This window comes from Leptonychotes weddellii, chromosome 1, assembly GCF_054177405.1.
Source record: "Leptonychotes weddellii isolate Sample4059 chromosome 1, ASM5417740v2, whole genome shotgun sequence".
NCBI lineage: Eukaryota > Metazoa > Chordata > Mammalia > Carnivora > Phocidae > Leptonychotes > Leptonychotes weddellii.
In genome coordinates this window covers 33,168,746-33,182,087 of record NC_138369.1, presented here as the reverse complement: position 1 = coordinate 33,182,087, position 13,342 = coordinate 33,168,746, and the positions used below count along the sequence as shown (strand labels likewise).

The 13,342-nt window shown below is 45.5% G+C and overlaps 1 protein-coding gene across 1 annotated transcript; it reads right to left on the bottom strand.

Moving 5' to 3' along the window:
• Positions 1-10,074: 10,074 nt before the first annotated feature.
• On the bottom strand, positions 10,075-12,849 carry GPR27 (G protein-coupled receptor 27). The gene has a single exon (XM_081820749.1). The coding sequence runs from the start codon at positions 12,556-12,558 to the stop codon at positions 11,413-11,415; it is 1,146 nt and encodes a 381-aa protein (XP_081676875.1). The 5' UTR covers positions 12,559-12,849; the 3' UTR covers positions 10,075-11,412.
• Positions 12,850-13,342: the final 493 nt, after the last annotated feature.

Below are 13,342 nucleotides of genomic sequence, written 5' to 3'. Positions count from 1 at the left end.
CAAGTGGACCTTTGGATTTCTTTGCAAACATAGACTTTCATGAAAACTATCATTTCTGACTTCAACCTCTTTTTTTTTTTTAGCATCTTTTTTTTTTTTCAACCATGGAAAAGTTTGTGCCAAAACTATTTCCTTACAGACACTCTTATCTAACAGAAGACCTTCATCCTTCCCAGCATTTTGGTGTTGTCCTATGGTTGGAGCTCTACAAAGTCAGTCCAGGGAGAGATCACACACGTAAGCCAATTTTCTTCTTCATTGGTTTTAATATCAGAAATTTCATCCCACTCAGAATTTCCTAACTTCAATTTTTGAGAAGATTAAAGCTGGGGACCATTTTAAAAGCAGGACATTTTTGGTGTTCAATGAGGATCCCTGTTTAAAAATTCATTGACAACCTTTTCTGATCTTTCTGTTTTAACACATGGCTATATATTTCAGGTAATATCATCAGAATTAATATTTCTTTGGTTCTTCCATATCTTGCCCCTGGTTTGTTAATGGTCAGTGTTCCCTTCTGCACAAAGGAGAACCATTTTTCTTCTAGTATCTTTAACAACGTAATCCTTAGGTAAATTTATTACCCCCCCACCGACCCCCCACCCCCTGCCCCAAATCAGAGCACTTTCAGAACACACATCTCCCAAAACTAGAGGTGTCATTAATATGCTGTTCTTGAAGTACTGCTCCTGTTTTTTCCCATCATCCATCACTCTCGGAGATTGTAGGCTTAGTTCATCTAGGGCGAGGCTGGAGTGGAATTTTTTTTTTTTTTTGTAGCTACTTATTTTATTCTAAGGTGCATCCATGTTTGAGAGCCACTGAGAAAGAATAAAGGAATATGCTTCTGTAGGAAAGCTGCTGCTTCCCTGGGACACCCCTTGGCAAGACACCTTTCTAGTTAGATTAGAAGTGGGGAGAGTAGCTAACTGTCTGCCTTTTCTTGCCACCCTCAGAAGTTCCTATGATCCTTAAGCAGAAATGAATCTGTTTGTTTTGGGGATTTTTTTTTCCCCACCACAACTTCTAGAAGGGTAGTCACAGAAGGGTCCCATGTGAGAGTTTTAACCGCAGCTCCATAGCTCATTTGAGGAGTCTATTCAAAGTTCCTTGGAATTAGATTAGGGGAGCAGGACCTAGCTTGTCCCTGGGCTCTCGCGCTAGCCCTGAGGCAGGGTGTGGAGCCACGGGGCTTGCTTCCTCCAGGGGAACCCTCCCAGGTGACAGTTTTCCAAACTGCCCCCTCTGCCAGCCCCGCTTTCCCATATATCTCCAGATTTCATTCTATTTTACTGGGCCCATAAATCATCCAAAGGCTCTAGAAAGTCCAGTGTTGCAGCAAATTGTAACGGAATAACTCACACTAGAAAGCATTTAAATAAAACCTATATATGCCACAAGAGAGTAGAAGCCAGAAGGTGGGAAATCATGGTGTGAGCATGATTTCTAACGATAAAAGGCACGGTCTCATCTATATCATGTATGTACATGGTATATACCCTGGTGTCCACGGCGGACTTGATCCTTATGGGGGAAGCCTGGGGCTCCTACGTATGAGTTGTGCCAGCCAAGCAAAACCATGGCCTGCCCCCTGGAACGGCAGCTGTGGGGTATGTTTCCAGGCAGTCACTCACTTTAGTCAAGGATTTCTCAACACCGACACTCCAGACATTCAGGGCCAGGCCATTTTTTGTTGTGAGGCATGGTCCTGTGTTTTATAGGCTGTTGAGTAGCTGCCCTGTCCCCTACCCACTAGAGCCAGTAGTTCCCCTGAGCTCTCACACCCAAACATGTCTCTAGACCAAGCGAATGGGTAGGGGTAGATTGTCCCCCTGAGAGAGCCATTGGTTTAGTCTGAAGATACTTTCCGTCTGTATAAATTCTGTTTCAGGATCAAACAAAATTTAAGATGACAGTATTAAAAGAAAAGTTAAACCTCGAAATGGGGCTCTACAAAACAGGTATTCTGAAAATCAGAAATTATCATTCGACTTCAAAGTCGTGAAAAGGTGAACATTGGCTCCATTTTCACAGCCAACCAAAGAGCTGCCAGTTGTACATCAGCTCTGTAGTTTCCCGTTTCAAGGAAGCCGTTTTTTTTTTATGAGCCTCTCTTTAAATCTTAAGGCAAAGGACTCAGATAAAATAACCTCAGTCGCAGATGAAAGATTTCACAGCTTTAGAGTGCACTTTGGAGCAAATTTCCACATTGTTTAAGTCCAGATTTTCACCGTCTTGATTAAACTTGATTAACATTTATTTATGATAACATATAATTTAGGAAAAACGTTTGGGTTGCAGAAACTCAAAAGCTTCACAAGAAAAAGTTGGAGAAGACTGTGTTTTTGTATTAAGTTAGATTTGAATAGCTACTGAGAAGCTTCCCAAATTGAGTTTTCTCAGTGCGACTGGGAATGGACCTGTTCCCTCTAGGCAGGGCTGAGGCTGGCTTGAGTGTATGTGGCTCATCCAGGCAAAACAAAAACTTTTTATTATGGAAATTTTTAAACATAAAAGTAAGCAAAATTTTATAAGACAGCCTCCACATATTCATCTCCAGTATCTTCTCAACAGTTCCCATCTTAATGCCAACTCTGCTCCACCACCCCTCCCCCCAGGACCTCCGACTCTCCTGCGCTGTCTTGAAGCACATCAGTTTGGTTCCTGATAGATAAAGACAGCCGCAGTCTTGTGTGTTACCAATGATAGCAATCCTTTTTCTTTTCATGGTCACTCTCTGCTTGGATCTTGCTAAGGTCCTTTCACTGACCAGCCTGTGCCCCGAAATATTTACTCTTGAGATGTATTTTTGAAATCCCAAGTTGGAATTCAAAATGGAGGAGCAAAATATCTCAGGCCCAGAAAGTGACTATATGAAAGAATATTTGCTCCTGTATAAAATTTCAAAAGAAAATATTTGCTGCTCAAAGTAAAAGACTCACAGAAGAATATTGCGGACTATGGCGAACTATGGTGTTGGGATTGGGTTCTGGGGAGTTGAATGTTATCTACAACCAATAGTCCATTGGACAGCAAATGTTAATATTCTCTGTTAATTTTCCTGGATTTGGTTAGGAGGGGGAAAATCTTTGAATGGAAGACTTGGCTGGTGGACTCTATCTTCCACAATTTATTCCTTCATTTTCACATTCTCTTTCTCCTCTTTCTTCCCCCCTTTCTTGCTTCCCTTTTCCTTCTTTTCTCTCTCTCTCTCTCTCTCTCTTTCCTCCTCCACCTCCTCCTCCTCCCTCTCACCCCCAAAAGCTTTAGCTAGGCACATGGCCACTCATCTAGACATCTAGAGATTCATTTACCAGTAGCCCTTGGCCAGGTGTGACCATATGAATAAGTTCTTAGCAATGGAATGTGATCGGAAGTCCTCTGCCTCACTTGCTTAAAAGAAGTGCCCTCAACTTCCTCCCCAACAGGGAGATGCAACAATGAATCTGGCCACTCTGGGCCCAGAGAGTGGAAGGCACTTGGGGAAGAGAGTAGAGCTGACCCACTAGCCAGGTCACTGGATGATGTCCTGAAACAGGCATCCAGAACCCAGAGAAATAAGCCGCTCTTATTTTGGGTCTCTGTAAAACACCTCTGCCCTAACCAGTATAAATGGAGTCATTCTTTTTTAAAAGTACATTGTTTTGTTGTACTTTATACTTGATTTTGTGATCTTAAAAGCACTGTTTCTGTGTTTTCCTTTAGTGACTGTCCTGCAGAGAGTGGAATCAACCCCCTACCCAAAATTGATTTGCATTTGGGGACTGATGATGGCACACCCCCAAAGGATATGGCAAGGTTTATTACTCATATCATGGGATTTTTCTGGCGAGAGTAAAACAGGTGCAAGTCAGTCCAGGTGGCAGTAGGCAGGCTGTTTGGTTGGTTTTAGCTTTGTGGCCAAGAGGCAGGGCCAACATGAGAATTCCTACCTGCTGGGGCTGGATAGTCCAGCTGCAGGGCAAAGAATAAAGGGGAATGTGAGTCTTGAGAGCGGTCAGTGTTCAAACATCCAAATTGGGGTTTTCCTCTTCATCACAGTCCTGAAATAATATCTTAACGAGAACCTGATAACCAAATGGAAGAGGAATCTTCAAATCCGAAATAGTTAAACTTACTTAGGTACTTTGGTCATGAGAATATTAATATTCCAAACCAAAGAATACGTGTAAATACATTTCTTGCTGCCACTGTTCTAAACTCAAATATGTCATCTATCCATGGATTAAGAAATTTTGGAGACAGGGAATGTCACTGAGGTCCATTACAACTGTAAATTTTCTTAGGATGTTTAAGTGAATTTTAATCTTACCAAAAGGTGCTAGGTAAAAACTTTAAATGACAAACTTTCAGTGAACAAAGCTGTTTTTTTGAGTAGTAAAGTAATATGCCATTAGCGGAAGACTAATTATGCCTTTTTATAATTGTGTTCCTTTCAATAGAGGCAGGTTATTAAATATATATCTAAAGGTGTTTAATTCTAATATCTTTATAAAACTTATAAGGTAACTTAGAAATTTAAAAAAAATCTTTTGTCAGACCACATGTCACCATACTCATAAAGGATTAGAACAATTATGCAAATCAAATTCTAGAAATAGCTCTGGGTATCCCATAATTCCTCAAGATAGATATGCTAATTAAATGGCTCGTGACTGTGGGTTGAAAGAATTACACACTGTACAGTTTCACTCTTTATGTCACTCTGCCGAATGAATACCTGTGACAGGTTCCTCCCTATCTCCTCTCCTTCTTCCTCTTCTACCAAGCACACTGCCATGCAAATTGGTCAGTGCTCAGGAAATACATGGGGGAAATATATGGAGGAATAAAAGGGGAAAAAATAAATATGTTACATGAAAAAGACAAGGAAAATTTTCACTGCCTCATGCATTTTACATTTCATGATCTCTAGAGAATATTCTAATAAGGCATGTATTAAGTCAGCATTGAAACTTTAATAATTTTTCAAAGCCTTTTGAAATTGCAGCACATCTGTATTTCAAGAAAATGAAACTGTTTATTGCACTCTCCAGGTTCCAACTCAGGTCCTAACCAAAAAACAGTGTGTGCTTCTCAGATATCAGAGCCTGGCCGAAAATAAGATTTCCCATCCTAGAAAGCTTCCCAGACTGGCATAATTCAGGTAATAGAAATGAATCGGGGAAATTTTAAAACATACACTTAACCAACAATTTACATGTTCTCCACCTAGCGTAGACTGGCCACTTAAATCTTAATTTATAAATGACTAAATTATTCCTCCTAGAAGCCAAATAATAATAGCTTTAATGTACCTGTCTCCCTAATGTTACCGAGAAATAAGAGAATTGCATTTATGCCTTAACATTGCAACTTAAAATAGTTTTGCGTGTTTTCCCTGTGTAATTTGAGGTGAGTTCAAGACTCGGGACTTGTAGACATAAATTTCAAGCTGTTTCTTTATTTGAAATAACTACAACTAGGACAGAGTGAGTTAAACACCTAGTAAGTCTCTCCCCCTCCCTTTTCCTTGACCAAAAGCACAAAATACCCTTTTCTGTAGGGTAAACCTGCTGCTTCTAATTCTTCTTTTGGGAGGGAAGTGAAATGGTCTTCTTAAAGACTACCTGTCTGATTTCTATTAAGTTCTGACTCTTCTAATTAATAATGTCTTTGCTGGCTCTCCTTGAGGCAAGATTTTGTGTAATGAACTTCCTCCATTAAAATGACCACATTCTTTACTGACCCTTGAATATTCAGAGAGAAGTGGAACAGAAAGTGCTGAGGAGATAATTGGGTGGTTTTATTTCACTTAGAGTGATTTACTTTTTTTTTTTTTTTTTAAGATTTTACTTATTAATTTGAGACAGAGAGCACAAGCTCGATCCCAGGACCCTGAGATCATGACCTGAGCCAAAGGCAGATGCTTAACTGACTGAGCCACCCAGGTGCCCCTAGAGGGATTTACTTTAAAAATGGACACCAGAGTGGGGAGGATGTGGGAGTCAGAAGGTAACGTAAGAACCTGAGGGGAGGGGGAAGATGGAAACTGGACAATTTTTGTTCCAGTCTTCTGGTCTTTCCTGCTTTCTTCACTTGGGTAACCAGAGATAGAATGCCTAGGGCCTGTCTCAGGCAATTGATTACGATGTCTGATCTCCTCATTATACCCAAACTATCTAGATCTCGCTTTTGGCATATATTATGTTCTGCCTTGATTTGTGGTTTGGGGCATGTTTGCCAGGTTTCTCCACTTAGCTTGCTAACTCATTAGCAAGAGAACCATACCCCCTGTGTCCTCCCGCACTGCCCAACACAGAAACTAGCTTATTAGCTTACAATACCTATTGATTACTGTAGATGGATTCATTCAAGTAGTTTTCTATTTTCTTGTAACTAGACTTATGAAATCAAAATCTTAAATATACACTGATCAAAACCAGCCTAGTAATAGGTATCTTTTTAATCTTCCAAATTTATTTCTTTCTAAGAAATCAAGTCAAATTTACTTTTTCCAGAGGCATGGTTAATTTAACAGTTAACAGCAGGTTGAATGACCCAATAGCTGGAAAGAGTGAATTAAATAAGTCTAATTTTTTTAACTTTGTAAATACAGTTCCGGGATATCTAGCATACCTGTCAAAGGAGTGGAGGGAATTGAATATTTTAATTAAATATTTTAATATGTTGCAGTTAATTGTTACTTCAAAAAGCCACAATATTAGTGCCTGAATCACTGAATATTAGTGCCTGAAGCAATAGTAGTTTTTATTTCAAGACCAGAAGTCTATAGATATGAGGTTGCTTGTTTGGTTAAGCAGCTCAACAATGTTAAAAATAGATGCCTGCTTTTTTTTTTTTTTTATCCTTCTGGTCTGCTACTTTCACTGTGTTGATGGTATCTTTTCTCATGGTTGCAAGATGGATGCTGTGGCTCCAAGCATCTAATCCTCACCAAAAGCATCCCAAAAGAAAGGAAGGTGTGTGTGTGTGTCGGGGTGGGGGGGGGACACAAGAGCTTTATTTATGGGCTGGGTTGGACCCCAAAAGTCTTGCCTAACTAAGTTGGACAAAAGGCATAAAGAACCCCTTGGACTCAGATCAATTTTGCTTTAACTTCCATTCACTCCAGAAGCAGCTAAATAATAGTGCAACAGTGGTCTAGAATGTGGATGGGTAGAGAAGGTTTCCCATTACCTCCTTTACCCCTCATGGAGGGGATCCTGAAACTCAGTGGTCTTGGCAGGTGACAAAGAATGACACATCTGCAAGAGAATGGTATTCTGCATCCACTACATTTTATAACCTCAGCCACCTCAGTGCAAAGACAACTCAAAATGCCAGTAAGACAATACGTTTGCTACTCAACCCACCATGGCACTCAGATCTAATGTGTGGGTTTGGAGACTTGAAAATTTTGTAGGGTCTGCCCTAGAATGATCTCCCCCTCTGCGGAGGCTAGTTCACCCCTTATGTCTAGGAATTCATCCCTTACATCTGAAGGCTTAGTAGTAATTGAGTTGGGGAAGGAGGGAGTGAGGACTTTGGACACAAGGAACAATACATGTAAAGCCATGTTGGTATGACACAGTACGATCTGGCAGTGATGGAGTGGCTGGAAGACAAGGCCTGGGAAAGGAATGGGAAGAGGTGAGACCTAAGGGAGCTGGGAGCCATGGGCACACAGGAGGATTCATGCAGGTAAACACAATGTGCCAGGAGAGCCCAGAAGAGGGGTGGCTGGGCCAAGAAGGGCTTGCACAGAAGTCTTGGATCTGGGGCCAGCACAAACCTAATGGTCAGCCAGGACCCAGAGGTATGGATGTACAGGCAAGTTATGCCTCTGCCATCCCACTTCTTAAATATTGTGAGTATTGCCTCTACTCGGAAGGGGTTGGTGAAGGATTCCCAGACAGAGAAGGGGACATGGGCTTTCCAAGGAGAGCTTATACAAAGGTCATCGGAGAAGAAAGAGATGGAAATGCACAGAGAGGATGAGGCCAGGGGCATGGAGGGTCCAGACGATGAAAGGCCTTCTCTGGCAGGCAAAGAAGTTTGCGCTCCATCCTGTAGGCCTTAGAAAGACCAAAATGGAAAGACCCGATCCTGCCCATCCAATCATCCCCCTGCAAAATGAACCCCTAAATCAGCCCTAGGACCCAGGATCCTTTTATCTCTTAGTGGTCCGGACATTTGAGAAGGGAGGGGGTGGTGGTGAGACCAGACTTGGCAAAAATAATTGTGTCATGTTTTATTTCTCTTAAAAAGAGAAAGGAAAAAAGGAAAGGAAGAAAGGAAAGGAAGGGAGGGGAGGATGGAGGAAGGGAATAAGAGAAGAGGAACAAAGAAAGAGAAGAAAAGGTCAAGGAAAGAAAAGGGCAGTGGAAACCAATATGGCAAAACTGACAAGATAATTGGGTGGTTACAGATAATGGATACAGAGATTTTTGTCATTATGGGTATTGATTTGTTACATGCTTTCCCACTTGAGATATTTCATTTTTTAAAAAAGGAACACAGGTGGAAATGTAAATAGATAATCCTTCTGCAAAGCTTTTAGACATAATGATATCAAAACACCTAAAAATTCTTATTTCTGACCCAATAGTTCCATGCCAGGACATGCTGATGAAGGTTTATATACAAGAAATCTATTTTCTATTGCTTCAAGTGCAGTGGCAACTTGTTGATCTCGGGGGGGGGCGGGGAGGGGGAGCAGGGTGGAGATGTGCTAAATTAACTTCCCAAATAAACAAATGAGCTATTTTAATAGCAGTCTTCCCCAAAGACCTTGTACCTGTCCTGGTAAAATGAGTAGAGTATTCTGAAACACAACTAAACTTTTTCTTGGTGATGTTTTATTAATATAATTAGCAATCAAAGTACATGTTAATAGATTCATTGATCCAAAAAGCGTTGAGGTGTGAGGGGCTTTTTGCCTCTACACGCTATTCCCATAGACCGCTCATTTCTCTGTCTCTCTTTGTTCTTCTGTTCCCTTTACAGTTGGCTGTCATTTCTCATTACTCTTCATCTGAACTCTCATTAGAAATCATCCATCTAATCAGAATAAAACACAACAAAACCAAAACCAGATAACCAAGATTGTAGACATGGCATCTAAAGTAAATCTTAGGTCTGAACACAAAGGCCTATTGGTACCTCTCCAGCCAACTGGTGCATTTCTTAAAGATGTTCTTTCTTGGGTCCAACCTCAACCCCTCCTAATAAGAATCCCTGGATGCTGCAAGCACTTCATGTAATTCTAATGAATATTAAAATCTGAGAATCACTCGCTTATGGATTCTCCTATGAAAAAAATATCCATGAACTCAAAGCCATGTATATAGGGGCAACAGGTGGTTTCAACAGTCAGTCTGCTGTGTAAGGCTGGATGTGTTCAGGAGTCAGAGGACTTGGTCTCTGAGCCATGCTAGGTGCGAAATATTCTGAAAATCACATGGGCTTGGTGACTTCTATTTTTTTTTTTTTTAACTTGGATCCCTAGGGTGGGTGGGGGGTTAGATAAGGTTTACTTCCCGGGCCTCTCTGTCTTCAGGTTAGCTGAGATTTCTGACAAGCGGCCCTTGGATAATTAACATCTATTTGGTCTCATGACCTGGGGAGAAATAGGGTAATATTTACACATATTTTCCAAATATGAGACTGTCTTCACAGACTATCTTCTATAGACAAAATAATGCGTTTGTCAGAGATAAATTGGCCACACCCTCTTATTATGACTTAACCCTCTGGGACTGAACAGTTAATAGTTCATATTATGCTCAACTATAGTAAATTGCAATATATTTATTGCACCCTTATTTTTATCAAAATGCTCACTCATATTTTGTATGTTCATAAAAAAAGTTATAAAAGCAGTATATACATCTACTGTTTCTTCCCTTTAAAGAGAAGATTTGTAGATTTTTACCTTGCATTTTAAGTTAACAAGACTCCAAATGTCTTAAATATGCTGATGGTCAACTAAGCTGAACAGGCATGCACTAAAAGGATAATGGAACATGAATACCATATTTAGAAGTGTCTTAGTACCAGTCACAGCCTCAAACAACAGCAACAAAAAACCACTCCAGAATGAAAATACTGGTATATTTGTATAATGCAAAGAGAAATACAGATATAAATCCTCAAAACAGAAGGTACAATAAAAATGTAGCATTATAAGCAAAAAATATTATACAGTACTTGCAGAGTTTAGTCTTTCCATTTAAGATTACAATGTGTCTAACAAGTATTTAAAATTATGGTTGTCATTATTAATTTAAAATATCCATCAGATGAACAGCACAGCTTAACCTAGCAAACATTTTAAGGAAATGCTTTGTCTTGTAGAAGTAGAGTATCATTTTATTCCATTCATTTATGCCATGAACAAAAGAAGAACAATTTTCAAAGTGGAAATTAGCTTCATAAGACAGAATAAAACTGGGCTTCTCAAAGCACAAGCTGCTTCCATAAACGTCTTTTAATTGTTATTGGCAAAAAATACCTAAGCAATTCTGATTCGTACTCTGCTTCTCAGAGCCTTCCCAATCCGTGAACCACAATCAGTACAAAAACATGCAATACTGTATTTTCTCCACACCATCACTAACCAAAACACTTTTACTCTTTTAAAAGTTACAATTTTACAGAAATGTTTCCACTCAAGATTGGTATAATACAGAGAGCAGTTGTTGCTGATGTATATTTTCTAGTTGTACAAAGTAAGGTAGGAAACAAATCTTGTTACTTGTTACTGCTTAAAAAACACTGCCTTGCTACTTTACCCTCCCATTTCTGCTCTTTAAATTCATTATCAACACGGAACAAAGTTTTCAACCCTTTCAACGAACCAGGGCAGCGCAACTGACCCCACGGCCAGCAATTCAGAGGGAACTTAAGACAATTTCCCCCCTTTCTCCTGCTTCCAACAGAAGACCCTCAAGAAATCAAACTTGTGAAGTCCCCCTAGGTTTCTCTACTTCACTGCAAAATGTAATGCCACTTGAGGTTGTCAAAAATAGCTTCTGTAGAAAACTGGCCATGGTCTTTAAGAAACGTTGCACGAAGAAAATTAGTTTAGCCTTTATTAAAAAAAAAAAGAAAAGAAAAGAAAAGGAACACATGGAATAAAAGACGTCAGTCAGTACCAGTACAAAGACTCCAAGGCCTATTGTCAGGATGAAAATATACTCAGTAGGACAAATGCACGGAGCTGGGGTGGGGCTGGAACATCGAAACCCATCCCTCCCCCCCCCCCACCCCCCGGAAAAAGTAGTCTCTCTGTACAATCCAAGTGTTTATCCACTTTGAGAGTCATTTCGAAGGCAGCTTAGAAAATAAGGGAGCAGAAAGGGGGGAGACGACGTCACTGTCCGAGCCAAAGGGAAAGGTTGGGTGAGGCGTAAGTGGCTGGCGAGCCCCTCATAAGCCAATGCCTTTCAGGTCGCAGGGGAGGGAGGCCTGGGTGGTCTGGGGGCTCTGACAGCAGGGGAACTGGGCCCTGAAGCAGTCCCTCAGCTCCCTGTTGAAGAGGAAGCACACGACAGGGTTGATGCCGGCCTGGGCGAAGGTCAGCCACACGGAGGCCGTCAGGTAGGCCTGGGGGACGGCGCCGGGCCGCACCAAGACCCGCAGGTAACTGGCCACGACGTAGGGCCCCCAGAGCAGCAGGAAGAGCAGGGTGACGGCGTAGAACATCTTGCACAGCCTCTTCTCCGTCTTGAACTCCTCGAGCACCAGGAGGCGGCGCGCGCCGCGGCCGGGCCCCGCGGGCCGGATGCCCACGAGCGCTGGCGGCGTGGGCCCGCGGCCGAAGCCCGCCGTCCAGTTGGCGGCCGCCTGGCCGGTGGCGCCGGGGCCGTGGAAGGTCCAGTCGTGGCTGACGGCGGGCACGAGGCGCGCGGGCCGCATCTTGCGGCGGTCGTGGATGAAGAAGAGCAGGCGGAGGTAGACGAGGTGCGTGGCGCCCACGACCACCGCCAGCAGCAGCAAGAAGCCGAGCGCGCCGGGGGCGCCGTCGGGCCGCTGCTCCAGGGCGCACGGCGCGTCCTCGTCGTCGCCGCCGCCGCCGTCCAGCACGGGCGGGAAGGCCGCGGCCAGCGCCAGCGCCCAGGCGGCGCACACCAGCATGGCGGCGCACGGCCAGCCGGCCAGGCGCTCGGCGTAGAAGCGGTGGTGCGCGATGGCCAGGTAGCGGGTGACGCCCACGCCGAGCAGCAGGAAGGCGGCGTGGAAGCAGAAGAGCGCGGCCAGGAAGGCGAGCAGCTTGCAGCCCAGCGCGCCCGGCGGCGCTCCCGCCGCGGCCGCCGCACGCCGCGCCGCCAGCATGACGGCCGGGAGGCAGGCGAGCGCGCGCAGCCCGTCGGCCAGGCACAGGTCGAGCAGCAGGTAGTACGGGGCGCGGTGCAGGCTGCGCTCCCGCACGATGAGCAGTGCGAACAGCACGTTGCCCGCCAGGCTCACGCACAGCAGCAGGCTGAGCGTGGCCAGCTTGAGGCCCAGGGCGGCCGCCTCGCCGCCGCCGCCGCCGCCGCCGCCGCCGCCGCCCGGCTCGCTAGCGTTCGCCATCGCGGCCTCTCCAGGCCGTGCGCTCCGCTCCGGGGCCAATCCCGGCCTCGCCGCTCCCCAGGCCGCCCGGCCCGGGTTCCGCCGCCGCGCGGGCCCTCGGGCGAGCTCCCGGCCGGCGGGGCTCAGCCCGCGCCCGGCTGGCCCCTCCCGGGCTCCCCGAGCCGCCGCCGAGCCGCCGCCGCCGCCGCCGCCATCTCAGGAATGATGCGCGCAGGAGGCGACGGCCACTCCCTGCACCTTGGGCGCCGCGGGCTTCACTGCGGACAGGGCCGCGCCGCCGCCTGCAGCCCCCCGCATCCTCCTCCTTCTCCTCCTCCGCCGCCGCCGCCGCCGCGCCTCTTGGCTCTGCCCCCCGCCGGGCCCGCCGCCGCAGCTGCCGCCGCCGCCGCCGCCGCCGCCGCCGCCGCCGAGCCCCCTCCCCTTCACCGGAGCGCGCAGCGTGGCCGCCGCCGCCAGCCCCGCCGAGGCAGCCCGCGCCGCCGGGGCCGGGCTGGGCTGGGGGCGCCGCCGCGGCAGCCGCGGGGCCGGGAGGCGGCCGGGAGGGAGGCAGGGCCCAGGACGCAAGGTGGCGACAAGTCGCGTTTGGCCCCAGGTAACGGGGGTCCGGCGGCGGCGTCCGGCGCCCGCGCTGGGGTCACGGTGGCCGTGCGCAGGGGGAGGTGGCTAGGGATGGCAGGGTCGGGAGGCCTGGGGAGGCGGGGGCTGGCAGGAATCTGTGGGTTGAGCCTTCTGCCCGCAAGCTAATGATTAACAGTAGTGTTCGTCACCATCGTAATCCTGTAAC

Excerpts from the sequence above, each read along its gene's own strand:
- GPR27 (XM_081820749.1), bottom strand. The coding sequence starts at position 12,558 with ATGGCGAACGCTAGCGAGCCGGGCGGCGGCGGCGGCGGCGGCGGCGGC.